This window comes from Bolinopsis microptera, chromosome 11, assembly GCF_026151205.1.
Source record: "Bolinopsis microptera isolate Bmic1 chromosome 11, MBARI_Bmic_1.0, whole genome shotgun sequence".
NCBI classification, from domain to species: domain Eukaryota; kingdom Metazoa; phylum Ctenophora; class Tentaculata; order Lobata; family Bolinopsidae; genus Bolinopsis; species Bolinopsis microptera.
Genome location: NC_087082.1, coordinates 14194727 through 14222146, shown reverse-complemented (window position 1 = coordinate 14222146; position 27420 = coordinate 14194727). Strand labels below are relative to the sequence as shown.

Sequence of the window (27420 nt, the reverse complement as noted above, 5' to 3'; positions counted from 1 at the left end):
GTTTCTCTATAAGCAACAGTGATTGTATACTACCTGCATGCCCCATTATTGTCTTGTGTAGCTTACCTGAGATAAGGTTATCCGAGATAAGGAGGGAATACTGCAATCATTCTTATAATTAGCTAATCATTTAATTAACGATATTAACGAAAAACGAACTGGGTATTTACTGCTCACCCGTTTCCATGGACCTTATGTGTATTCGTCTATCATTTGAACCAATAGCAAAATATTTGCCTCGACAATAATGCAACTGTCTGTGCGGATCTGGAATATCCTAAATCAGTTTTAATATAATTTTAATATAATATTTAATAATTAATTAATAATTCAACCAACTATCTTATTTAAAAAAAGTCTCTGTGGTACTAATATAATGAAACGATCACATCAATTATTGGTAAAATTCAAGTCTCATGGTAATCGTTATTACCTTTGAATCTATAGAGATTATGCACGTGGTAAGCCGCGCAGTACACATTCCTTTCTTCTAGAATGACCTTAGTAGATCCCGGCTCTTCCTCACTGCTAGTTTATCTGTTAAACTACATATTTATCATATCAAAATGACAGAGCAAATATCAATAATCTAACTTATTAAAAGTGAAAACTAACTAATTAAACCCTACTTATTGCACAGTAATTGTGTAAAAAAAGGAAAAGAAGAGACCTGACATAAGGGTGACCAGTGGTGCACACCCCGGATGTGAAACACAGTGCCACTTTGTTAGCAAATGTGGGGTTGACGTTGCGCATGGCGGGGCGCAGCGCTCTGCAACGGAACACGTGCGCTTGAAACTGTTTGTGCTCCCTCAACACTTCCTTTATTATCATGTACCTGCAGATTTGTGGGGTTAGTCAGTCGGGGGGGGGGGGGGGGGGGGGGGGGGTCACTGGTCAGTCAGTTACTGTTGTCTCGTCCGAGCAACTAATTTTAGAATAGAACAGCTAGAAAACTGATTATCTAAATTTTCGTATCTGATAACTTATCTGATATCTACATTATCTTATCTACATTTTCTTATCTACATTTTCTTATAACTAACCAGCGTTTGGAAACGAGCCTAGCACCCCAAATGTTGTTGACCCCCACAAAACAGAGAATGAGTTTAGAGACGGTAACTGGTAGCCGGGATATGAAGTCCACACACCCACTTCTCTCCGAGAAACACGGCCATTGTCCCGACCTGTAAACATTGCACTGTTTAAACATGAACCTCCCTCAAAACCTTATTGTTTCTTCCTTTGAAACCTTCCCCTCCCACCCTCACCGCGTTGTAAACTAACCAGGGACAGTGAGTAGCATCTGAACTTTCCAGGGACAGTGAGTAGCATCTGAACTTACCAGGGACAGTGAGTAGCATCTGAACTTACCAGGGACAGTGAGTAGCATCTGAACTTACCAGGGACAGTGAGTAGCATCTGAACTTACCAGGGACAGTGAGTAGCATCTGAACTTACCAGGGACAGTGAGTAGCATCTGAACTTACCAGGGACAGTGAGTAGCATCTGAACTTACCAGGGACAGTGAGTAGCATCTGAACTTACCAGGGACAGTGAGTAGCATCTGAACTTACCAGGGACAGTGAGTAGCATCTGAACTTACCAGGGACAGTGAGTAGCATCTGAACTTACCAGGGACAGTGAGTAGCATCTGAACTTACCAGGGACAGTGAGTAGCATCTGAACTTACCAGGGACAGTGAGTAACATCTGAACTTACCAGGGACAGTGAGTAGCATCTGAACTTACCAGGGACAGTGAGTAGCATCTGAACTTACCAGGGACAGTGAGTAACATCTGAACTTACCAGGGACAGTGAGTAGCATCTGAACTTACCAGGGACAGTGAGTAGCATCTGAACTTACTAGGGACAGTGAGTAGCATCTGAAAACTTACCAGGGACAGTGAGTAGCATCTGAACTTACCAGGGACAGTGAGTAGCATCTGAACTTACCAGGGACAGTGAGTAGCATCTGAACTTACCAGGGACAGTGAGTAGCATCTGAACTTACCAGGGACAGTGAGTAACATCTGAACTTACCAGGGACAGTGAGTAGCATCTGTACTTACCAGGGACAGTGAGTAACATCTGAACTTACCAGGGACAGTGAGTAGCATCTGTACTTACCAGGGACAGTGAGTAGCATCTGAACTTACCAGGGACAGTGAGTAGCATCTGAACTTACCAGGGACAGTGAGTAGCATCTGAACTTACCAGGGACAGTGAGTAACATCTGAACTTACCAGGGACAGTGAGTAGCATCTGAACTTACCAGGGACAGTGAGTAGCATCTGAACTTACTAGGGACAGTGAGTAGCATCTGAACTTACCAGGGACAGTGAGTAGCATCTGAACTTACCAGGGACAGTGAGTAGCATCTGGTTTAAAGTCGTCTTCACTCTTCAGATCACCTGTAGTTAGATATTATTAAAGACTTGTTGAGTATTTAAAGAAACAGTGTCAAAGTACAAACTGATTACAAATATTAAGCTTACATTGCCCACGTCTTCATTGCCTCAAGTTTCAATTATACTGAAATAAACGCTCACTTGTGCCTTGTTTGGGTAGTGATAGTGTTGTTTTATCATTAGCTTCATTCTTACATTAGCTATGCGGCAATTAAACTTAATGAAGCTCCCAAAAAATGCCATGGTTACAGTATGCAGTATTAAAGACGCGTGTGTTATAAATCCCTGTGTTCCTGCAGCCTGCTACACAGTAATATTACAAAGTGTGTTGCCATGGTAACACAAAATGCGTTAACATGTATCACACGATCTGACCAAAAGGAAGTTAATTTGATCGCAGAACATTGTGCCCCTCTATCCCACCATTTATCTATTTAACTTAAACCCTTTACATTGATTAGCATCTAAAATTAGCTTACATCAATAGATATTAGCAGTGAAGCTAGTGTCATTACATTTTAGGCAGTAAATTGTGTAGTGGATTTCTAATTATAAATATGATGTCAGAATAAATGAGCATGCTCCCTCGTAAATAATGGCTCTTACTAAGAGCGACAGATAACTAACAATTCACTAAAAAGTTACGTACATAAATTTAACCAAACGTTTTTCTCGAAATTAACAAATCAGCCCACGTGGTATTTTACCAACTATCTACTTGACGGAAGAGCAGTTTTATTGATTGCCAGATTTCCACAAATACCCCACAAATATAAATTAGCGTTGTTGGGGACAGGGTGAGTCTCCATGGCAACTGGTTGGTTTTGTTAGGGTATTGGGTATTGTATTACCAAGTATCAATACTTTAACGGTATATTTGAACAAGCTGCAAAGCATGGAAATTGGAGATGCTCCAATAAAGAACAGCTCTTTTTATAATATTACCGCTCAACTAGGATTCTCACTTTGATCAGTGGGCTTGGCACATAGTGGATCTACATTATAGTACTATAGTGATATAGTTCCACAAGATGCTCTGACAAACTCAACAAGGTAAACATCCGTCTCATACTTTAAAATTATCATTTTTAATCTATCATTTTTAATCTATGCATTTGATTATTTTATAACTTACTGTATGGTGTAAGGAAATCTCTGAGTAGGTACAGAACTTTCTGCTCAACATAAGACAGAGCTTTTAGAATAAAGGTCAACCTCTGGGGCTCTTTCTGAAAATAATATATTGTTTAAATTCCTGGATTTGCACAGGCAGCCACTAATAATGTGACGATATTGAGAAGTTTTGTATGCCTAATTTTGTTTAAATAAAGTAATTACTGGAATATAAAGGTGAGTTTTATTAGTACCATTTATGAGAATTGTGAAGTTAAATTACTATGTACGTTATATGATAATAGCGTGGTTTGCTGAAGTTCTATTTGCTACTTATCGTGAAAATAGTTAAGTTTTATTGTTACTGCCTAGAGAGAACCCATATTTAGAAACGTCAATAAAGCTGAGGTAATTCTTTCCCATCATACATTTTCTCCAGACTGCTCGATAAAAATATCAAATTTGAATGGAAAGATTAAAATAACATACAGTTTCATCAGATCTAAACCACTGTAGCACAATTTGTAACTTGTGCCCTGCCAAGGAGTCCCTTTCTTTTGGCACGTACTGTCTGAAGTATTTGCTTTCTGCTGTCTGCAGTATACTCCCTAAATACAGATCAGGATTTATAAAAGACAGCATAATAAAGGATTTATATAGTTTTTTGCTTATTAGATAGAATTTTAATCAAATTTACACAACGAATTAAATCACACAATGATATTTTTGAATAATTTGGTGATTAAAGGACCAGTTAACTGAAAAATTTGTAGTCTCCAATTTGGCTAAGATTTAAATCAGCTGTGACAAACTGGTAAAGAATCGTATCGCCGAAAGAACCAATTCTCTAGCGTACGTGTAACGCGTGTTATTGCAATAATAAGCTGTGGCGTCGTGACGTCATAAAGTCCCTCAGTGCGCGCTTGCATAGCGTAATACATTGCAAATGTTTATCATCGTCAATAAAACACGTGTAACTCACTCAAATTTTAGAATTATGACTATTACCCTAGTTCTCCAAAATCCTTATAGTTTTGGCTATCATCCTAACTAAAGGAATAGCTGATTGTATGTACAGTGCTCACGTCATGATTTTAAACAGTGACATAATTTCTTGAACAGTGGCGGGTGAATGTACGGTTAGAAAGTTTCTGCTATTACAACTTATGTCATATAATGTGATAATTTTGGATTGTTTTCATTGCTTAATTACACAAGCAGGGAGACTGTACCGATTATTTTTCCCCAGTCCATGAAACTCTAACGAATTTAGAAAGGATCTAGATAAGTAGGAGTTTGTTCAATTCCGAGAGCAATTATATTTATATCATAGCGAAATTTCTAACTTTAATCCACATGTGTCAGCCAGTACAGGAGACAAGAAGTCTGGCTACTTTACGGCCGTTCCTCTGGGATTATTAGTAGAAGTAGCTTCTATCAGAACAGTGCCGTGGGAACAGAATTCCCGCCAAAATACCCGGTCTACCAAATAGTTATACTGATTGGTGTGTACGGTGTGCGGTGTGTTTTGAATTAGACTTACGGCTTACCTAGTTGTTATCCTAATTGCATTATCATCGGTACATAACATAAATAAACTACTGGTAAGTTTAAATACCAAGTGCAAACGTGTTCAGTCAATCGACCCACTGAACAACTATAGAATTTCCAAGACCCTATTATTCTCTGGCCATATATTACGGCACGATCGATTGTTAGATGGCTAAACGACCAACGTTACCTAATCTATACAATTCTAAAACTATGAGCTAGCACTTTAATCTAAAAATACACTTTTTATATTACTCCTGATTTTTACATTTCACGTTAAACATTGTCGCCACAGGTTGATCATGGACACTAACAGCTTAATTTGAGATAAATGACTTAAGAGTTTCTCTAAAGTTAACTCTAAAGTTGTGTAGTCCAGTCATTTATGGACATTTATGGAAATGAACCTGCAAATGCTCAAATACTCACGAAACTTTGCACAAACCTTCCCGAAGTTATAAATAAACGATTTTCGTTTGGAGACATTTTTTGACCGTGGAGAAAACCCAGGAGGGCCACGCCCATATTGACCCAACAACGTAACCGACCCCTTGCTTCTCTTAGAGACTTCTAAATAGGCTTAAACCAAGCGGCATATGCATGTTTATATAGGAGTTACTGAGCAACACATGGCCTAAAATCCTTGCTTTTCGAGAAATTTGCCAAAAACCATTTTGGGCGTGGTACTGAGACCATTTTCGATAGGATCGTGATAGAGTCTTTAGACAGGGTGCAAAAGAACCGTAATTAGCATACTAATATATGACTTACGAACAAACATATGCCTTAAAGTGCTTACTTTTTCAGTTATTGGCGAAAAACTGATTTTCGGTTCCAGAAATCATGCTAAAATATGGGCATCTCGTAAATTGGGCTATGAAGGCCCTACAGATTTTTGAATGAGTGCAAATTGTGCAGAATGGCCATGTTTATATACAACTTATGAAGCAACATGTACCCTAAAATACTTACTTTTCGAGTTATTTGGGGGAGAAACATTGTATTATGTCCATTTTCTACCTGTAAAATACAGTCTCACGAGCTACTCTGTGCGCGCAAGGGACTTTATGACGTCATCGCCAAAATAATACAAACGCTAATTACACGCGTTAGAGAGCAGCTAGAGATTTAGGAATTTCGACTCGTTGCTTAGTTTGCTATTTGTCACAATCTGTCAAAATATGAGGATAACTTTTTTTTCAGTTAACTGGTCCTTTAATATTCAGTCGCTCATTTTTTCCTAAATTTTATTGAAATTGTTGAAATATTTAGAAAAACGTAACATCATTATTATTAGTTAGATATTGAATGAAACTTCATAACTTACACACGTTGTGCTTTTCCTGATCTGTTAGTTCGCTACAAAGTTGTACCAAGAATTCTAAAGCATCATCAACCGAGACAACAGGTAAGATAGTGGATACTCTGGACAGGTTATGATGAACTCCACAAGAGTTGCAGCTTTCATCTAGAACCACATCGGCTACAACCATTGACCTACTGTATTATTGCTTATCATTTTTCGAGGGCAAGTCAAATGGTCGGTCGAATTGAGAGTCACCTCATGTTCAAAGTATTATTCACAAAACTTGATCATATTAATTTTGAAATACCCTGATTTACTGCAGAGTTTGGGAGAAAGGGAAAAACCGCTGTAAATCGGGTTTGCGATAAATCGGGGTTTTGATTGTTCACTTTATGTACGTTAAGCTCTATTTGGGGGAAAGGAAATGGCCGCGGTATATTAGGCTTGCAGTAAATTGGGCGCGGTATAGCGGGGTTTTACTGCATTGAGTAATTTGACCATCACACAACTATATTTCATATTTTATATATTTTGAAATGCTTAACACTATTATCGACATACATAGAGATGAAATTATCTGAAGGGCTGTGGAATGCATCAACACATATTTATATATTTCATTCGTTGCATTGGTCACACAATTGTTTTACTGTCAAACCATATATTGAGATATATGGTTTGAGAACAAAGAAAGGCAAAGTAACAGTGTGCAATTGTAAATGGTAGCTCATGTGTTAACATGACAAATAACGACTCATTAGTATTGTTGGTTAATATAATATAAGCTTGTGACATCAGACATGTAACCAGTGGCGTAACGAAGGGCCCCGCTGTGCAGGGGGGGGGGGGGGGGCGCCAAATCGCCGTTTGAATGTGGGACAATTTCGAAAACTTAACTAAACTACTAGCAAAACTGCGCGTTTTGCTCTAGATACACACTTTTTTAGAGATATTACTGGCGTATCCTCTAAAATCACCTAATTTGTTCAATTTTAGGGAGGAACACCAAAAGGGGAAGGGGACGCCAACAGGGGGGCGCTTTTTCGGCGGGGGCCCCAAGGCAACGTTACGCCACTGCATGTAACAATAAAAATCATGTGTCAGATGGCGAATAATTCCATTGTTTTTTTGCATTTAGCGATAGCTCAGAGATCTGAACTCTGAAGCAATTAACCATCAAGCTAGTTAAACGTCAATAAGAATGCTAAATTTTTCTCCCTGCAATTTTATAATGATAAAAGAATACAATCTCATTAAACTATATAAAAAAATAAGTATAAAGAATAAGGAAAAGGAACGGGAATGAAGCCAATACCAGAAGTGAAACCCCACCAAAGAATAATTGATCCTTAGGTAGACCTGGTGAAATAAAGTAACTGAACTGTAAGTTTAAGAAAAGACGGAAGGAATAAAGGAGAGAGGAAATAATGTTATGTGAACATCATCAGCAGATGACTTGGCACACCGGTTTCGGGGGTTTAATACCTGTACCGGTTTAATGTGCCAAGACCCCCTAGCAATCACTCGTCAGTGATCACCTGTTCACGTTAAATGTGATGTCAAGGATGTCGCTGACATCAAGTATACTGTATTTGTACAGAATACTAGGTCGGTCTTTCAGAAGCTTTCTGAATTTACTCTTCAGGAGTCTGTCATTATAACATCTTGAAAGAAGTGTCCTATAAAGGGTGTTGGTAGAACACAGAAAAGAATCAAGGTCAGAGATAATGGAAGAGTAACGAAGGACCTGACCGTAAAAAACATTATAACCAACAGAAGAGGAAATATTACTGTTAGGAAAGGTGTACATGACCACAGGAAAGTTGAAGTCATCAAGTTTGTTGTAAAGCTTGGTGGCGACGTGTCCGGAGTTATTCATCGAGATGTTGATGTCGAGATAGTTTACGGACTTATTGTCGTCACCACTCCTCTCCATAAGCAGGTCAGGTGGATAAATGGACCTGATTACGATCTGGAAAGAATGACATTGTGCAATTAATAAAAAACTTTGGCTCTCGTTGCGCTTGCAGTTATATAGCGCGCGGTCGCCTTTAGCTATGTTCATGCTTAATGGACTAGCCCGGCGTGTGCTACTACTACACTTGCTGGCAATTTTGAGAAGAAAGCGGTGTGCACTAGTTCGAATAAATTTGAACGAGTAAAATTAGGAAGTGCACTATGAGGCGCAAAATTCAATTGCTGCGCTTTTATTATGCAGTATTTTGTTGAATGTAGTTTTATTGCTCGGAAAAATACATGTTACATTAAGCAATTAGCCTGAAATTTAAGAATCTGTTAGTTTATATTAGTCTATAAGGATGGTTACTCGGCCGCGCTCAACCTGTCATTCCGCCTAATCTCTATTCATGTTAATGAATATGATAGCCTGAGGTCCCCAGGTAATAAAACAAAAGTTAATAAAACAAAAGTTAAATGTATTACCAATTATTCAATCAAAACATATCATAAATTCTAATAATGGAAACACAATGCAAAATGGATGTCTTAAACTATAATTTTGTTGTGACTAATAATCTATTGACTTTCAAAGTTGAATTTTAGTTAAGTGTGAAATGCCACCACATCATAGTTAGGGTAAAATGTTATTTTTAAATTTTAAAATTGAGAAGATTGCTCTATGGCTTAAAATTTAGAATTCTAGCAAAAGATATCTTATTTTTAAATAGTTGGTTACAGTTTATGATAGTACTGGCATGACTAGTTTTATTGTGGCTGGTAAAAGGACCCAGTTGCCTGTAAGGGCTTTACCGAACCCCAGGGGACCACAATGTGATAAGATCAGGCCAGATGTTTCTATGTAGAGCAATTTATTTATTTTGGAGCTATGGTTATATGCTATTGCTGGTGGTCATGTTTAAAGCTCAGTTTATCCTTGTGTGCTAATTATCCATCCAGATGCTTAGTGATGTGGGTAAATCATGCCCTTCTACGATATATAATGTTTGACCATAAATTTGTTTTTACCACATAAACTGTGGCACTAATGTCAATTAACAATGTTTACATTCATTGATATTTAAAAGGTAATAAGGTTGGCTGCAAAATATTATTGTTTTAGATTCATGAGAAACTTAAATTACTAAAAAATTGAAAAGTTCTTAATAATTGTTATTTTACGTAGTTTTTTTGAGACACATCTCTTCCACCATTGGAATTGTACTTTACTGCAAGGTTTGACAGGACCATATGAAGGTGCTAGCCCATGGAGCAGTTTTAAAGTTAACAGGAGTATTTTAAATTCTATACGTTCTTGTACCTTGAGGCAATGAAGTTCTTTTATGTAGGGATCAACTTCTTCTCTCTTCTTTAGACCTTTAACTTAACGGCATGCTCTGTTTTGCAGAGATTGTAGCTGTTTCAAACAGAATGATTAGCTCCAAAGTAAAGTGCATTACAGTAGTCAAGGGAACTGATGATAAAAGATTGCACGATGATTTATTGTGGCACAACAACTTGAAATGCACAGGTGTGTCACAAAATCACTTCAGGACACAAGAGAACCTAAAAAGCAATCCATAATTAGATTCTAAACCAGGAGGTGACCGGGATTCCCGGTACCGGGAATCCCGGTACCGGGATTGGCAATTTTGAGCTATCCCGGTCCCGGTCCCAGTCCCGGTAAACCGGGTCAAGTCACATTTTTCATCCCGGTCGCGGTCCCGGTCCCGGTCAAATGCTGATTTATGATCCCGGTCCCGGTCCCGGTCCCGGTTAATTCAGGATTCTTGGTCCCGGTCCCGGTCCTGGTCCCGGTCAATCACTCAAATTTGCCGGGATTTTGACCGGGATCTTTTACATTGTTATGAATCGTTGTGACAAGGTAAACGCAAGACTAAACGCTAAAAGCTAAACCAAAACCAAAACCAAAACCCAGGTAGTCATCCTGAATAGTATATCGGTTAATCATACAATAAATTACTAGAATATATAACATCCCGTTCAACTAAAAAGTGTTAAAAACAATATAGATTTAATAATTTAACTGAATTCGTAAAATAATGTGATATAAATCAATCGTACAAAATTTAAAATGTTTGAAAACGTGGTCAAAATGAAATCTACAAAAGCGTTAAGTGAACTCACGTGAAAATGTTGAAACGTGTTGCGCTCGCTACACGATTTAAAACTTAGCGCATTCCGTTTAAAACAAAAAATAACGTGTTTCTCTTCAAAACATAAACGTGACAGGGAATATTTGTAACTTTATGTTTGATCTGGATAATTTAACTGGATTAATGTGTGGTTAGATTTACACATTCAAAATAAAACAACTGTCATAAAATGTGATAATGAAACGTGTTTTATGTTCCTCCCAGTTTGTGGTAACTTAGCCTGTCTGGTGGTTTACTATCACGTGCAAAGTTTGCTGGCAGAAGCAAATTAGGTTGTTGCAATTCATGCTCTCTAACAATATTAGGTTTTATAGTGCTACGGTTAATTTCTATGGCAAGCTCACGTGGTTTAAGTACAGGTTGTGCAGTGATTATAGGTTTAACGGCTGCCTTATGGTCAGGCTCAGCGGGTAGATTTGGATTATTACCAACTATAATCGAAGTTTCCGGCTCTGTACTCTCAGGTAAGCTCGCTGTCTTCTCTAAATCACCATTAGTAGCTGTAGAACTCTGCTCATCTCTTATCTCCAGCTCAACTCTCGGTGTATCCGGATCTGTTTGTTGCAACGGTTCTGACACAACAGATCTCTTGATCACCTGGTCCAAATGCTTGCGGTAGACTCCATCAGGTGTTTTGATCAGTAGCACTTTGGTACCTTCCTTACCCTCGATAACACCGTTTCTCCAGCACTTCTTGTTCTCATCATAGAACGATATAGTGTCATCAATATTTAGATCACGAAGTCTCGATTCAGCAATCGTGTTCTGATCGTTTAAAGCAACTTTGGCAAACTTACTACTCGAACTCGGGTGTAGAAAACTCAAGGCGTTTCTTGTCCGTCGTTTCATCATTGCAACTGCAGGCTCTACTCCGGAAGTGGTGTGTGGTGTGTTGCGGTAGTTTAGCAGCCAATCAGCCAGGTTACACATAACGTCAGGGTTTTTCAAGATCATCCGTTTCATAGCTCTTTTAAACAGTCCGACTGCAACTTCTGCTTGTCCATTACTTGCAGGTGAGTAAGCAGGAATAAGCACGTGTCGAATCTGGTTATTATTCGTGAATACTTTAAACTCTTCTGAAGTTAAACTCGATCCATTGTCTGATACTAGTATCTTGGGTAGTCCCCAACGGCTAAAGATGTCTCGTAACTCTTGAATCACTCTCTTACTTGTAATGTTCGTCATTCTAACAACTTCTAACCATTTTGAATACGAACAGATAACTATCAGCCACATAGATCCAAGAAAGGGTCCACAGAAATCTAGATGAATCCGCTCCCAAGCCTCCATAGTTTTAGCCCATGGGTGTGGTGTAGATCTAGCGGGTTTCTTCTGGTTTAGTTGACATGGTTCACATAGTTTAACCATTTTCTCGATCTCAGCATCCATGTTTGGCCAATAAACATAGCCTCTCGCTAGTGCTTTGGTCTGTGAAATGCCCATGTGTGTTGCATGAAGCATTGAAAGCACGCTCTTTCTCATACTCTCTGGAATAACAACTCGAGATCCCCAGACAATACAGTTCTGGTCTACTGACAACTCGTTTCGACGTGTGTAAAACGGTTTCAGCTCGACATCAACAGGGGGTTTCTCGTTCCAGCCGTCTTTAACAAACTGTAACACTCGACCAAGTGTCTTGTCTCTTCTCGTGTGACTAGCTATTAACTCAGCGTCAATCAAAGGTTTGTCATCACCGAAGTAGTGCACGCTGAAAACAGTATCTAGAGGTTTCATTTCAAACTCCTCTGTTAACTCGTCATCAAACTCTCTCGTCTCTGCCGATGTGTCTAAAGGCAGTGGAAAACGGGAACATAGATCAGCATTACAATGTTTACCAGTGGGTCGAAACTGGATCTTGTAAGTGTAACCGCTTAGGAACAATGACCATCGTTGTAAACGACCTGCCACCATGCTAGGAATCCCACGACTAGGGTGAAAGATAGATTCCAGCGGCTTGTGGTCTGTAACTAGGGTAAACGGTCGTCCAAAAAGATAACGGTGCAGTCTCTTAGTCGCCCAAACTATTGCCAATGCTTCTTTTTCTATCATGGAATAGTTTCTCTCCGATTTCGTCAGAGTTCGAGATATATACTCGATCGGTCGCTCTGTCCCATTTTCATCAATATGTGACGTAACAGCTCCTAAACCAACGGATGAAGCGTCCGTGTCAAGCTTTAACTCCAGCTCAGGGTTGTAGACTGTTAGAACCAAGTCAGACGATAACAGCGCTTTTAACTCATCAAAAGCTCTCTTTTCTCTATCTCCAAAGTGGAAAATACTGTCAGCGGGTCTTAAACGGTTAAGTGGTTCAACAACTGTTGACATGTTTGGAATAAAACGTGAATAGTACTGTGCACCACCAAGAAATGATATCATCTCCGCTCTAGTAGTAGGATACGGTGCTCTCACTATCGTTTCAACTTTCGAACTCAGCGGTCTTATCCCGTCAGCAGATACTTCATGGCCTAGAAATGTCACCTTAGGCTCCATGAAAACACACTTGTCTAGCCGGCATTTGTAGCCTTCATTCTCTAGTGCTGTAATCACCGTTCTCACATTCTTCATGTGACTCTCATCATCAGGTCCTGTTATTAGAATGTCGTCAACACGCCATGCCGTGTTCTCTGTCTTTCTCAAGGTATCATCAATCTTGCGTTCAAATATCGGTCCGGCAGATGAAATACCGAATGGTAGAGAAGTAGGACTGAACAATCCTTTGTGTGTGTTCAAAGTCACAATCTTTTGGTCACATTCTCTCAACTTCAAACTATTATAAGCGGCTCTGATATCCAGCTTAGTAAACAGTTTACCTCCGACAATCTTACTCAAGCAATCTTCTATCGTAGGAAGTGGGTAAATAGCTGTGTCAAGATTAGGATTTACGGTAGTCTTGTAGTCACCACATATGCGAATTGTACCATCCGCTTTCATGACAGGAACTATGGGTGAAGCCCAGTCTGAGTGCTCTGTTGGAATCAGCTGTCCATTCTTCACTATGGCTTTCCCAACCTTGTCTACGATGGCAAATGGGACCTGCCTTGCCTTGCAAAACTTTGCTCTCGCATCAGGCTTAAATTGTAGACAAGCTTCGAATCCTTTAACAGTTCCAACACCAGGATCGAACACAGGACTGCGGAGTATCTCACTAACAAATTCATCTCTCTGAAGCTTGGAGACAGCGTAAGATTGCTCAACATCAACAAGTCCTATCATATGATCCAACCAGTCTTTACCAAACATCTGGATGATCCACTCTCGACCTAGGAGTGTGGGAAACCGACAATCGACAACATATAGTGGTAAAATCCATTTCTTGCCTCTAAATTCAATGTTTACAAGGGCCTTGCAGTCAATGCTTTCACAATTAAAATTAGCTACTCGCAATTTCTGGGAACATGGAACAATCTGGCAATCAGTTAGTCCTAGTCTAGCAAAATCAGACTTACTTATACAGCTTAAAGATGAACCAGTATCTAACTCCATTTTCAAAATCTTATCATTAATCTTAACTTTAAGAAATGGTTTCTGATTACAATCAATACAACTGGACAAATTACTAACAACTGATGCAGGAAGAGTACCATCGGGAACAGGAGTCTGTACTGGAATCTGGACAGGATCAGCCGTCTCCACGCAGTACAACGTGTTCTCCGACTCTTGATGTGTGTACCCATAATCAGCAGCGCAAGCGTTGCCATCATCATGATCACCAATCCCTTCAACACAATGGGATTGCTTCTTAGCTGAACGACAGTTCTTTGCGATATGTCCGGGTTTGCGACAGTTTCTGCAACGAACTTTGCAGTTTTTCGCAACATGACCACGAACAGTACAACGTGAACAAACAATGCTAAGGTCGGCCTTCTGCTGGAACTTAGAGTTTTGAGGTTTTTGAAACTTCCCGGGTTTTTGAACATAGTGTGTTGTGACTGACATTGAACTTTGCAGAGCGTTCTCCTTCGTCTGAGCTTTATCGAACAAGCTGGCAGACGTGTCGTTGGTAGCAGATTCTGATATGAGTTCAGCACGTATCCTATCAGAGGATAGTCCAGCCACAAAACGTGTACGCACCATTAAATCAAACAAATCACCGAACTGACAAACATTAGCAGCTTCCTTCAATCGTGACATAAAAGTACATAAGGATTCACCAGCAATCTGATTCAACGTCATAAACTTCTGCTGTTGAGCTACAATGTTTGTTTTGGGTGATAACCGATCAACAAGAGTTTTTCTCAGGGTAGCGTAGTCAGTGTCTTTAATTTCAGCTGGAAATGTAAATGCACGCAACTTCTTCAACGCGTCAGGCCCCAGATTGACTGTTAACAGTGTTCTCATGAGTTCTGCTTTTTTAGCAGTTTTCTCGTTTGCGTCATCTGGTAACTTATCTGCGTGTGCGAAAATGAACACAGACGCGGCGTTTTCAAAGATTTCCAGCCACTCTCTGACACAATCGTGTTCCTTGGATAAGCGTAAGTTCGAAACCAGACTCGTCGCCATTGTTATGAATCGTTGTGACAAGGTAAACGCAAGACTAAACGCTAAAAGCTAAACCAAAACCAAAACCAAAACCCAGGTAGTCATCCTGAATAGTATATCGGTTAATCATACAATAAATTACTAGAATATATAACATACATAATTTCATTCACTGTGATTTTAAGTTTTTACTTTCATTCATTGTGAATTTCATCTTTAAACAACCTCTGAGCCAAATAAAGCAATGTTTAAAATTGCTAAACAAGTTTAGGTAACTAATATCGTTACATAACTCATAAGTGCAAACTAACATCAAGTTTTCAACTCGGGCTCCGCTCAATTGTCAATTGGAATTGGAGAATGAAACTGTTGAATAATTTGAGGGATCATTGATTGAGGAATGATGGTGAACATTATTGGTGTAGTACATTAGGCCCATGCCCCATATTGACGGGTTTTTTCTATTTTTTTCTAATTTAATACGGGTATATGGCCCCCAGAATATAGGTGGCCCCCAAAATATAGGTCATGTTAGTGGATACAGTTCTAACCAAGATAAGCGATACTAATGGGATCTGTTACTGCTAGGTTGGAGTAAAACATGTAACTTATGTTTCTGGATAAAAATTTTGGACCTACATGAGGTATTTTGGTATATTTGGTCATGACAGCGAAAGATTTAAACGATGTTGTCATTTTCTAGAGGAGTAAATATGGCGAAAAATTGTCATGACAAAAATCTGTCCAACACATGCCATTAAGACTACTGGTATGAGTATAAGTATTATTTTAAGCTATCTTTTCATCGAGACATCTGCAAACTGACAATTTGGAAAAAAGTTATGGCCACCACAATTTTACGGGCCCCCAGAATATAGGTCTATACGACCCCCAGAATATAGGTTGGTCAAAAACCCTGAACATGCCCAAAACCATGCTTTGGGATGCTCTACTTGTAGCTACTAGTCTCCTGAACCCACATATCAAGTTTTATCAAAATTGGATAAAAATTGGCCGAGTTATGGGATAAAAACAAAAACCATATGCCCATATTTGGGCATATGCACCAAATTTGATCGATTTTGGTCCATAAATTGGTCAAATATCAATATTTTTGAATGAAACCAACTTTATATGGAAGGTAAGCATATATTACACATTCTCTATGATTATCAGCTCAATATCTACCTAACTGTGGATTCTGTGTTCAAATAATCGCAAAAAATGAACAAAATTGCCCATATCTCAAACTGACTTCGCTCAAAACAATAGAACTCAATAGGGTTTCAATATTTTCACATGAAATTTTCAGAATCAACATAGAATTGTCTCATGACCTTAAGTTTTGGGACAGAATTTTGAGTTAGGCCTTTAAAAAAATTTGGCGGCCAAAAATGTCTGATTTACAGTCATTGAGGTGCACATTGTAGGATACAAGGATACAAGGATACAAGGATACAAAAGTGATAATTATTTTATTGAATTCACAATAGTTATAATTCTGAAATAATTTAAGGTTACACAATTCTAGTTATTTACAGATGTGTAGGGATAAAATAGAAATGTTTAATATAATACTATTTTTGAGGTCCTATAGCATTATGCATTGGCCAGTATTTGAGTGGAAATCTGGGCTCTTATAGTAGGCTGTAAAATTTTCGTTCACAGAGAGAATTGAATGGATTGCTCTTGCTGTGGCAGTAAATTTTGTAGGGTCTAGTGTTTTATCGGATAGCAAACCGGCTAGGTCAGTAATATTTTTGGGATGGAAGTTAAATTTTTCTCTAACTGAGGAGTAGAGTAAACAGTCAGTTAGAACATGAATTTCGTCCTCAATAGGCTTAAGCCCCTTGCTGAAAAAGCAAAAAGTGCACCATCGATGTTCTCTTGGTACTAGGGGGGTTTCGTAACGGCCCCTCTCAATGTAAAGATTGTGGCAGCTAATACGAAACCTTGTTAAGCTTTTCCGAGCATCGGGGATCTTAACCACTCCTAAGTATGTTTCTGGTTCAAAATCATGTTTAATTTGATTGTAGAATTCTAATTTAGGTGAGGATGCCTTGGCAGATTTCCAGGTATCCACAAATTCTTCCCTCATGTTGTGACTGATTTGGGTAGAGAGCTTGGATTTTGAAGAGGATGAGTGGGGGAAGTTATATTTGGTGAGAAGATTAGAGATGTTGGTGTACCAAGGAAGGCCCAGCATAATCTGCTCGTGAAATGCAGCGGAGAGAAGTTCATTTTCAGTGCTTTCAAGGCGAGTATAGAAATCTATTGCAAGTTTGCAGGCTTCAAAGAAGAGGGGGTGGCGCCCACTTTCGCCCCAGCAGCCTATATTTGATGCTTTTGAATGGACAGACAAGGACCACTTGATAAACTTAAGGTGGAATCTTTCATAGTGGTCTTGTGAGATGTACCTGAGAGTATGCTGGGGGTTGGCTTTGCTATCTGTTTTGGAGAGGTATCTCATGGTTTTTGAGTGAGGACATAAGATTTGGCAGCCATACAGCAGTATCGGTTTTATTAGAGAGTCAAATAGAATGTTTAGAGAACGGTGAGAGAGGGCATCTTTGACGATATTGCCTTTGAGGCCATAGAGAGCACGGAGAGCCTTGGCCCTCAGTTCAGTATTTGCTGCTGTAAAAGATCCATTTCTGTGGAATATAATGCCAAGATAGCAGTATTTGTCGGTGTGTTGGATGGGCTGGCCTCCCAAAATGAATGTTTCATAGGATTGTTTTCTTTTAGGAGGGCAGAATATGAGAATCTTGGTTTTTTTAATGTTTACTTCAAGGCCCATAGAGTTACAGAAGTCGAATAGGATGTTTATATTGTCTTGCAAGGCCTTGGGACTTAGGGCAAGTAGGACAAGATCGTCAGCCCAGAGCAGATGTGATATTAGGACGTCAGCTAGAATAGGATAATCACCAACAGATTTCAGGAGAGATGACAAGTCGTTGATATAGATTTTAAAAAGGTCCGGTGATAGAGGGTGTCCCTGCTCTGTTCCTTTTCCAATGTCAATATTAGGGGACAAGAGTTTGGAGATTTTTATATGAGCTATTGAGTTTCTATACATATCACTTAGGCAATTGAAGAAGTTTCCAGTTATTCCAAGGCATGTGATTTTGTGCAGAAGGAGGTCCCTACATACAGTGTCAAAGGCCTTTCTTAGATCAACAAAGCATGCATAGAGACGAGCTTTTTTAACCTTGGTATATTTGTCAATGACTGTCTTAAGGGTAAAAACGTGGTCATTTGTTTGAGCACCCTTCGAGAACCCTAGTTGTTCTTTTGGGTCAGGGCAGTAGAGCTTTTTGAAGTGCAGGAGACGCTCAAGTAAGATGCTAGAGAACAGTTTACCCATACAGCTACCAACAGCTATTGCTCTGTAGTTGTCCGGGCTGAAAGGGTTGCCAGACTTGTAAATAGGAGTAATGATGCTGGTGTGCCATGGATAGTAACCGGAGACCAGTGAGTGGTTGAAGTTTTTGAGGATGGCTTTGAGACAAAGCGGAGTTACGCTCTGAAGCATCTCGTTGGATATCAAGTCGTTTGAGCAACTTTTACCTTTTTTGAGATTTTTGATGGCAGAGGTCACTTCAGATTCTGACATGAGCTTATTTAGGATATCCAGATCTGGTGGTTCAGGGTAATGTTTGTGATTGTGGTGAGTGAGATCTGGCTCCTGGTCTGGTTTTTTATAAAGGGATGCAAAGAAGTCATGGAAGCTAGCTAAATCAAATTTGTCAAGTAAGGGGCTAGTGTCATGTTCTTGTTTAAGCCGTTTAAATTTTTTCCAGTCGAGTATGTGACCTTCTTCTATAGCTTCATTTAACTTCTTAAGGAAAGCTACTTTCTTACTGTTTACAAAATTGCTATGCTTGTTGCGTTGCTTAAAATATTCTAGTCTGAGGATACTGTTACAGTGCTTACTACCAAGCCGATTTGCTAGCCTATTAAGGTTCCGCCGCGAGGAGTTGACTTGTGGGTCGAACCATTTTTTACGGGCAGAATTTTTGGGAGGCTTTTTCACTTTTAAGGCTATATCAGCAGCACTGTGGAGACATTTTATGACTGCATCGTTCAGTTCGTGATTGCCCTCCAGAGTACTGCTAAATTCATTTGTCACAATGCTTTCCAGATTGTTGATAATTTCGGGCGAGGTAAGGGCTTTTTTAAATAGTGAATGGGAGGTGTTGCTGTCCCACTTATAGCCACAAGGTAAGTTAGAAAAGTCTGGGAGCTGGAAGTTTGCGACAAATGGTTCAAATGTAGTGAGTTTCAAGACTAATGGACAATGATCAGAGTATGATGTAAACTCTTTTACTTGGAGAGAGTTTACATGATCTCTTGCCCATGAGGTGATTACAAAATAGTCAACCACACTGCTTCCATTGTATTTGTGACAGGTCATTTTTCCAGTGGTGTCCCCAAGGGTACGACCATTAAGAATTTTGAGTTGGTTATTGATAACCATGTCAAGGAAGTGTTGGCAGTGGGGTTCAGATATTGTAAGGTCAGAATTGTTTCTTGGTTCTTCTATGTCGTGCTCGAGTCCAATGTCGTTATAGATGTCATGGATGGCAGGTGCATTACAGGAAAGGATATAGTCTGGGAGTTTTCCAGTTCTTGCATTTGCATCGCCACACATAATAACTTCTCCCTTTTGACGTAGTCTGATACAGATACAGTCAAGAGCAGAGAAGGTATTAGCAGTATAATCTGGATTCTTCTTGACATAGGACGAGTATGCAGGGCTAATATAATAACATACCAAAAATAGGTCAAAATCAAGTTTAAAAAAGTTCTTGTCCAGTTTAACAACAATAATGTCATCAGATTCATTACAAAGCACACTAGAGACACCTTTTCTTAGGTCATTTTCAGCAAGAATGCAGACCCCTCCTGAGCGTGAATTTTTGCGGTTGCTATTAAAAGAGAGGTATCCTTCAATCTTAACTTGCTTCTTTGTTTCTTGAAGACAAAGAATGTTAGCTTGTTTGAGGATTGACAAAAATTCGCTATTTTCAAATTTGTTAGACCCGTCTCCTGTGCTGTCCTGGATGTTCCAGGACATCACAGCGACTTGATCTCGTGATACTTGTTTTTTCTTGAATTTTAGGGTTAATCTAACGCTCTGTAGGGGGCTGCTTTCTATGGGATCTCATACCAAAGGCACGGTATAGGCCAAGTTTAATATTCAAACAAAGTTTTTTCAAACCATACTCTGAGACATGAAGTTGGTCCTCCTTCAACGGGTTAGGAGAGTCTTGGGATGACTCAGCAGCAGAGATGGCACGGGAAAAGTTTCCAGTATTGTTTACAGTATATAGGCGGCGGTAAAAGTCACTTAACCCTCTTTTAGCTGAGACAAATTGGGTTATTTCTGAGACAAATTGGTTGGTAAGTTCACTGATTAATCCAGGGGTTGGGGTGGGTAGGGAGATGACAACCTTTGCACTGGAGCTCGAGAGGAGTTTATCGATGACTGATTTTGCATCCTCAATCGCTTTATTAACAGAGCAGGTTCTGTATCTGTAGTCATTGACTCCAAGCTGGAGAATGTAACAGTCGACCTCTGGCTGTTTAATGACATCTCTCATACAGTGGTCTTTTATCATGTCAGTATAAGAGCCTACTTTCATTTTTTCCACCTTGAACCCAGAGGAAAATGACTCAGGTAGAAAGTTGTTCATCTGGGAGTCATGTAGGAGTAGAACCTTTTTTGGTTTTCGTGTTTGTCTACTAGGGCTGTGGGTTGGGTGGTTCTGGTTTTGAGGATGAGGCGATGGCTTTTTTCTGGATGGGGTGGTGCGGTCATTAAGCTGGAGAGACTGTAGGCAGGCCTTAGAGTCATCTACTTTGTTCTTAATTGCAGTGACATCTGCTTCAAAGGCTTTAAGGGAGGTAGCAGTTTCATGTTGTTTTTCGTTTATGCTGCTCATTATATCCTCTAACTTTTCAAGTCTCTTGTCCATAGCATTGTATTGATACAGATAAAAACAGCCCCCCTCAATCATATCTAGGGACACTCCTTCAATCTTATTTAAGTATTTAGTTAAGATCCCTACTAAATGAGTGCATGAAAGCTTTTTAACAAGTAAAATTAAAGATTTTACTCATTACGGGTATATGGCCCCCAGAATATAGGTTTAAAAAAAAAAAAAGCGACCAAGATTCTGCATTTTCTCTGTCACCCTGAGCATTAAGGAATGTGGGGTAGTGATGAGAAACAGTTAAAGAACATATGCTGAAGAGATGGCATCATCAAAATGTATGAAGGTGGAGTATTTGAGGACGATTTTTGCATACCTATATTCTGGGGGCCGTAGTTTTTGATTTTTTGCTATTAAGTATACTCTAAACCATTTCAATTTAGTATCTGGAGCCATTGGCATCATCAATACAGTCTCAGCAACATATTCTGACTGCATATAACTGTCTGTGACAATTTTAGAACAACTTAGGAACAGATGTTTGGACCTATATTCTGGGGGCCCTGTTAAAAAATGGTATTTTTACAGGTGAAAAAAAAGTACACTTAAAAACCTAATAATTATTTTCAACTACCCAAGAAACATTTAAAGGGTTATTATGTACATATTTACAGCCCTAAACATGCTTAGAAGTAGTTTTAACACCTGTTTCTAAGTGCTCAAAAAACGACCTATATTCTGGGGGTCATATACCCGTATTCTAGTTATTACTTATTCAAATTGTTCAATTATAATGTAAATGAAAGTTGCAGCTTTCAATATGAGAATACCAGTTTTGGTCCCGGTCATCCCGGTCATCCTGGTCAAATCCCGGTCATCCCGGTCAAATCCCGGTCATCCCGGTCATCCTGGTCAAATCCCGGTCATCCCGGTCATCCCGGTAAAATTGGATTGTTGGTCCCGGTCCCAGTCCCGGTAAGATAGAAATCCCAGAAATTATTGGTCCCGGTCCCGGTCCCGGTCACGGTAAATTGATAATCTCAGTCCCGGTCCCGGTCAAGTCACATTTTGTATCCCGGTCCCGGTCCTGGTCCCGGTCAGGCCTAAAATCATGTCCCGGTCACCTCCTGTTCTAAACACATTTTAAAGATTAAGGAGTTACATGCATTTTTCAGTAGAAACATTTACAAATTAAAGATTGAAAGAGTCAGTAGATAATAATAATAATAATAATGTTTAGGAAGGAACAAAAAAAAAGAAAGAAAATTACAAAAAAAAGTTAAAAACAAAAAAGACAAAAAAAAGCACAAAATGGAAAAACCAAGAAAAGTATCTGTGACTGAAACAGCAGTATTTTAAGATTTATCCCCTTATTATATATTTATTCGTTATCATAGCAGCATAGACTGTCAGTACTGAAAGATTCTCCATCCTTAGTAAATAATTACTATTTATAGTGTTACCATTTACCATACCCATTGTATTAGTAATTACATTGTAATTGAAATTATGTTATATATATCCTTGTATTTGATGTTACTTGTCCCCCGGTTAATTCCCTTTCTTGCCTCTCGTTGGTGAAAATCTTTTATCCTTCTGCTCTAGCTCTTGGTTTCTTGACTAGGTGCAATTGACACCTAGTGGTTTTCCTTCCGGGCATGGACTGACCCGCAGATGTCCCCCAATCTTAAGTTGTGGACTCGTGACAAAAGGATGTGTGGCCATGGGTTAAATGGTTACTAACGGGTCTACTAGCCAGGAGGTAGCTACCTGGGAAGCTGGGCGACGCGGGGCAACGCTCAGTGCTCTGTTTTCCCTGCCAACTCTCTAGGGGGTATATCAAGTCCCCCAGTTATGATATGAATTCTCTCTCAAATTTTTCAAACTCTCCTACTCTCCCTACTAATAGGTCAGAGCAGGATCAACAACCTAACATCGCCCCTCCAGCACGCCGTGAGAGGAAGGCTCGCACTGAGACTTCCACTCGTCACACGTGGAGCAAGGAGGACAACATACAGCTCATGACGCTGTATTACCAGAGCCAACCATCCCGCTCTGGTTATAGAAGGAGACTCCGGTCACTGTGGGATGATGCCGGACTCTTCACTTGTACAGAACAAAGATTGGCAGACCAAGCAAGGTCAATCAGAAATAATAATCTCCTCTCAGACATAGAACTATTGGAGATTCGAGGTACTCTTCCACCTAGCGTAGTGGAAGAGGCTCCAACAACGACAACTCAAGCTCTACCCACAGTCTCCCAAGCAATCAGGACGTTGAGGGATGCAACTATCCCAACTGTTGCCGCCGAAGAACTCACCCCCACCGCAACGGTACCTGATTTTGACAAGGAGGCAATCATTGAGCGGCTAAAAACCCTCTTAGAAGACCCTTCAGTGATAGAAACCAAGCCCCTGAGACATGTGAACAGAAAGAAGCTTATGGAGGAAACATCTCTCATCAACTCATGTATAGCAGAGATTCCTACTTCTTCAATCACTGAAACCAAGACTCTATTGCTTGCAGGAGCACATTTAGTCAGCGAAAGACTTGGTGAAAAACCTGCAAATAAGAATGCAGAGAAGCGGAAAACTCCGCTATGGAAAAGAAGAATCGAAGATAAGATTACCCAGGTGAGGAAAGACATCTCTTATCTTGAGGAGAAGAAGAAAGGTATTACCCTTAAACAAAAAATACTAGAAGGGCTCAACAGACGTCACCCCCTGTTGAAGAAAAAGGGTATATCATGCATCATTGAGGAGCTCAAGCAATGTCTACGTGCAAAAGCAGCTAAGATAAAGAGATTTAATAAAAGATGCGAACGATACCACCAGAACAAGTTGTTTGGAAACAACCAGAGGCAGTTCTACAGAAACCTTCAAACAAACCCTGAAGAACAGGATATCTCCCACCCTGAGGCTGACAAGGATTCTTGTTTGAAGTTCTGGAAGAACATATGGGAGCAGCCGGTTGAACATGACAGTGATGCTGAATGGTTACCGGATGTCAGAACAGCACTAGCCTCAGCAGATGAACAGCGACAGTTTGTTATAACTAACACCCTGGTTGCAGATAGAGTGAAGAAAATGACCAATTGGTCCTCTCCTGGTACAGACGGACTGCATGCTTATTGGATAAAGCACTTTAAAGAACTCCACAATAGGATTGCAGATCAACTTATGAGTTGCCTAACCAACGCTGATATCCCTGACTGGATGACATTGGGACGCACGTACCTGCTCATAAAGGACCACTCCAAAGGACCCATCCCAGGCAATTTCAGACCTATTACATGCTTATCAGCTATGTGGAAACTGTTCACTGGTCTAATCTCAGATTCCATATACAACCATTTAGACCAGCAAAAACTCCTCCCCCCTGAGCAGAAAGGGTGCAAGAAGAAGAGCAGAGGATGTAAAGAACAGTTAATGATAGACAAACTCATTCTGAAGAACTGTAAACGAAGGAAGCGGAACCTGTTCACATGACGTTTATAGACTACAAGAAGGCGTATGATAGCGTCCCACACTCTTGGATTCTGTCTTGTTTGACCATGTGTGGTATCTCTTCATCCATCATAGATCTGTTTGAAGCCTCCTTCAAGCAATCGTATGTTAACCTGATGCTTGGTAAAGTTTCCCTTGGGAGAATTAAAATTAATAGAGGTCTATTCCAAGGAGACTCAGTATCACCTATTCACTTTATCATGAGTCTTATACCCCTGTCCATTCTTTTGAATAAGCATGACATAGGATACTCTCTGGAGAAGGGAGGTCGACCGAAAGTGTCACATAGGCTATACATGGACGACCTCAAGTTGTATGCCGAGAGTGAAGACGAAATGCAAACACTGGTTAATACCACAGCAGAGTTCAGCAGTGACATAAAAATGGAATTCGGGCTAGAGAAATGTGCCGTGGTGAAGGTGAAGAAGGGAGCAAGAGCCGTTTTCGAAGGCATCTCCCTACCCACAGGTGAACAGATCCATGAGTTGGAGGACGAGGGCTATAAATATCTGGGAATACTAGAAGCCAATGATATACTGCACAAAGAGATGAAAGCACTGGTTACAAAAGAGTATATCAGAAGAGTTAAAAAGGTTTTAAAATCCCAGCTTCATGGCAGGAATAGTATACAAGCAATTAACACCTGGGCTGTACCTGTGATAAGATATGGAGCTGGAATTATCTCATGGAATGCTGGAGAGACCAAAGCCTCAGATGTCAAGACCCGGAAACTGATGAGGATAAATGGAGCTCACCACCCCCAAGGAGATGTTGATCGGTTATACGTAAGCCGTCAACTGGGTGGCCGTGGGCTACATAGTATAGAGGAAGTCGTAAAGAGAGAGGAGAATGCACTCACCACTTATGTGGTGAGAAGTAGAGACCCAGAACTGATTGCTCTGAACGACTACTTTGTCAAAGACAAGATACTCTTGGGTGAAGAGATAGAGAAAGATATCGACCGAACACAACGCGAGGAAATCCACAAGGAGAAGTGGACTGCTAAAGTGATGCACGGACAGTTCCCAAGGCAGATGATGGGTATAGCGGACCCATTAACCTCTTGGAACTGGCTCACTCAACAAGACTTGAAGAAGGAGACAGAAGGATTGTTGATAGCAGCCCAAGACCAAGCACTTAGGACGAATTATGTGAAGCACAGGATTGACAAAACACCTGGCTCTTCTCCCCTCTGCAGACTCTGCAGAAATCATTACGAGACAATAGACCACATACTGAATGGGTGCCCAAAACTTTCACAGACAGAATATAAGTGTCGGCATGACAAAGTAGCTGCCGCATTGCACTGGAGTCTGTGCAAGGAATACGGCTTCCCACGCAGTAAAAGGTGGTACGAACACCGGGCAGAGAAGGTGCTGGAGAACGAAAAAGTCAAGATATTGTGGGACTTCCATGTCCAGTCGGACCACGTTATCGAACACTGCAGACCGGATCTCCTCCTGGTAGACAAGGTAACCAACGCAGCAACTATCATTGACGTTGCAGTCCCAGGAGATACCCGGATCCTGGATAGAGAACAAGAAAAGATACTGAAATATCAAGACCTAAAAAGAGAAATTAAGGAGAACTGGAATTTACGAAAGGTCACAATCGTCCCTGTGGTGATAGGCGCATTAGGAACTATCACCATTAACTTTCGTAAACACCTCGACGCAGTCCACTGCAATCTGAGCATCTCTAATCTCCAGAAGACAGCTCTGCTTGGATCAGCCAGAATTCTCAGGATGGTCTTAGACATATGATATTATTGAGAGTATAATACACTGTAGATATTCTATATTTAGTTTATTCTTCACTGGATACTGTAATAAACACTTTTTACCTGGTCCTCTTATATCTCTTCCCTTGCTATGCAAGCCCTGTCTCTTGTTTATACAATTTTTAACCCGTATATTGGGTAGACTGTGTATTTGTTATGTATTTTATATTAAATACAGTTTTGTGTACAAGTAATTATTGTTATTTACTGGACTAAAGGGGTATACATGTGTTGGAGTTTTTCTCTTATTCTTCTTCTCTTGCTCTGCATCTGCATGCCCTGATTCTTGTATAAACATGATGTTTGTTTAAATATTGTATATTCTTGTATTGATTGTGGTATTTTGTGGGTCAGATTCAGCAATACCCAATGGGTACTTGCTGAATCACTGTTTTATACACTCTGTAGCCAGTCCCTGTGTTCCGCCCTTGCCCTGCAAGCCCTGTTTCTTGATAATACAGCATTTATTTATCGTGTATTACATTGTAGTATGTAATAAACATTTGTAGTAGTGTAGGATTGTTTTAATTTCTTTTTGCTAGGTTTTATAATACTTATTTGTATAATTTGTGATTGTTTCTCCCGGTTTTCTTCCCTTGCGTAGCAAGCCCTGTCTCTTGTAAAAACAACCTCGAAAGATTTGTAGATACACATAGTCTCTACACCTTTACCCTCTGGTCCCTAGGGTCAGCTGATCCCGGGCCAGAGGAAAACTACCGACTGCCAAGGTTTGACGCCTAGGCAGTCGAGACCTCTTATTGAGACCCTTTATAATAATAATAAATACAACATTTATAAACCGCCTTATAGCTAAGATTATGTTTGCGTTTCATTGCTCAACAGCTGTTCGAAGGATCAAATTTAAGAGAAAGCCTTATAGCTAAATCATATAACTCGATATAATTTAATCCTGGAGATAAACTCCAGTGCTTTCTAAAGCGGCTCTTACATTAACTGAGCTTAGTTTAATTGAAAATTAGACATGACAAGTTCATTTTACCTATGTAAATGCAAAATCAATCAAATGCTAGAGAAAAGAAGTATGTTTTAAGTTTGGTCTTGAAAGATGTAACTGACTCAGCTGATCTTATGTCGTATGGCAAGGAATTAAATACTTTAACTGCACAGTGACTAAAAGCTTTCTCTGTGTTTACATAGTTAGGAGAGGGCGGAAAACTAAGGTAAAAATAATCATTATCAAG

The 27420-nt window shown here is 39.8% G+C and overlaps 3 protein-coding genes across 3 annotated transcripts in view; 2 read left to right on the top strand and 1 right to left on the bottom strand.

Annotated features, from left to right (window-relative positions):
• LOC134823488 (double-strand-break repair protein rad21 homolog A-like) overlaps positions 1-27420 on the bottom strand; it is a 901854-nt gene that overhangs the window by 624795 nt on the left and 249639 nt on the right. The gene's annotated exons all lie outside the window — the stretch shown is intronic.
• LOC134823654 (uncharacterized) lies at positions 22792-24420 on the top strand. The gene has a single exon (XM_063835188.1). It carries the CDS (start codon positions 22792-22794, stop codon positions 24418-24420), a length of 1629 nt encoding a protein of 542 aa, XP_063691258.1.
• On the top strand, positions 24417-26201 carry LOC134823653 (uncharacterized). Its single transcript, XM_063835187.1, has one exon. The coding sequence runs from the start codon at positions 24417-24419 to the stop codon at positions 26199-26201; it is 1785 nt and encodes a 594-aa protein (XP_063691257.1).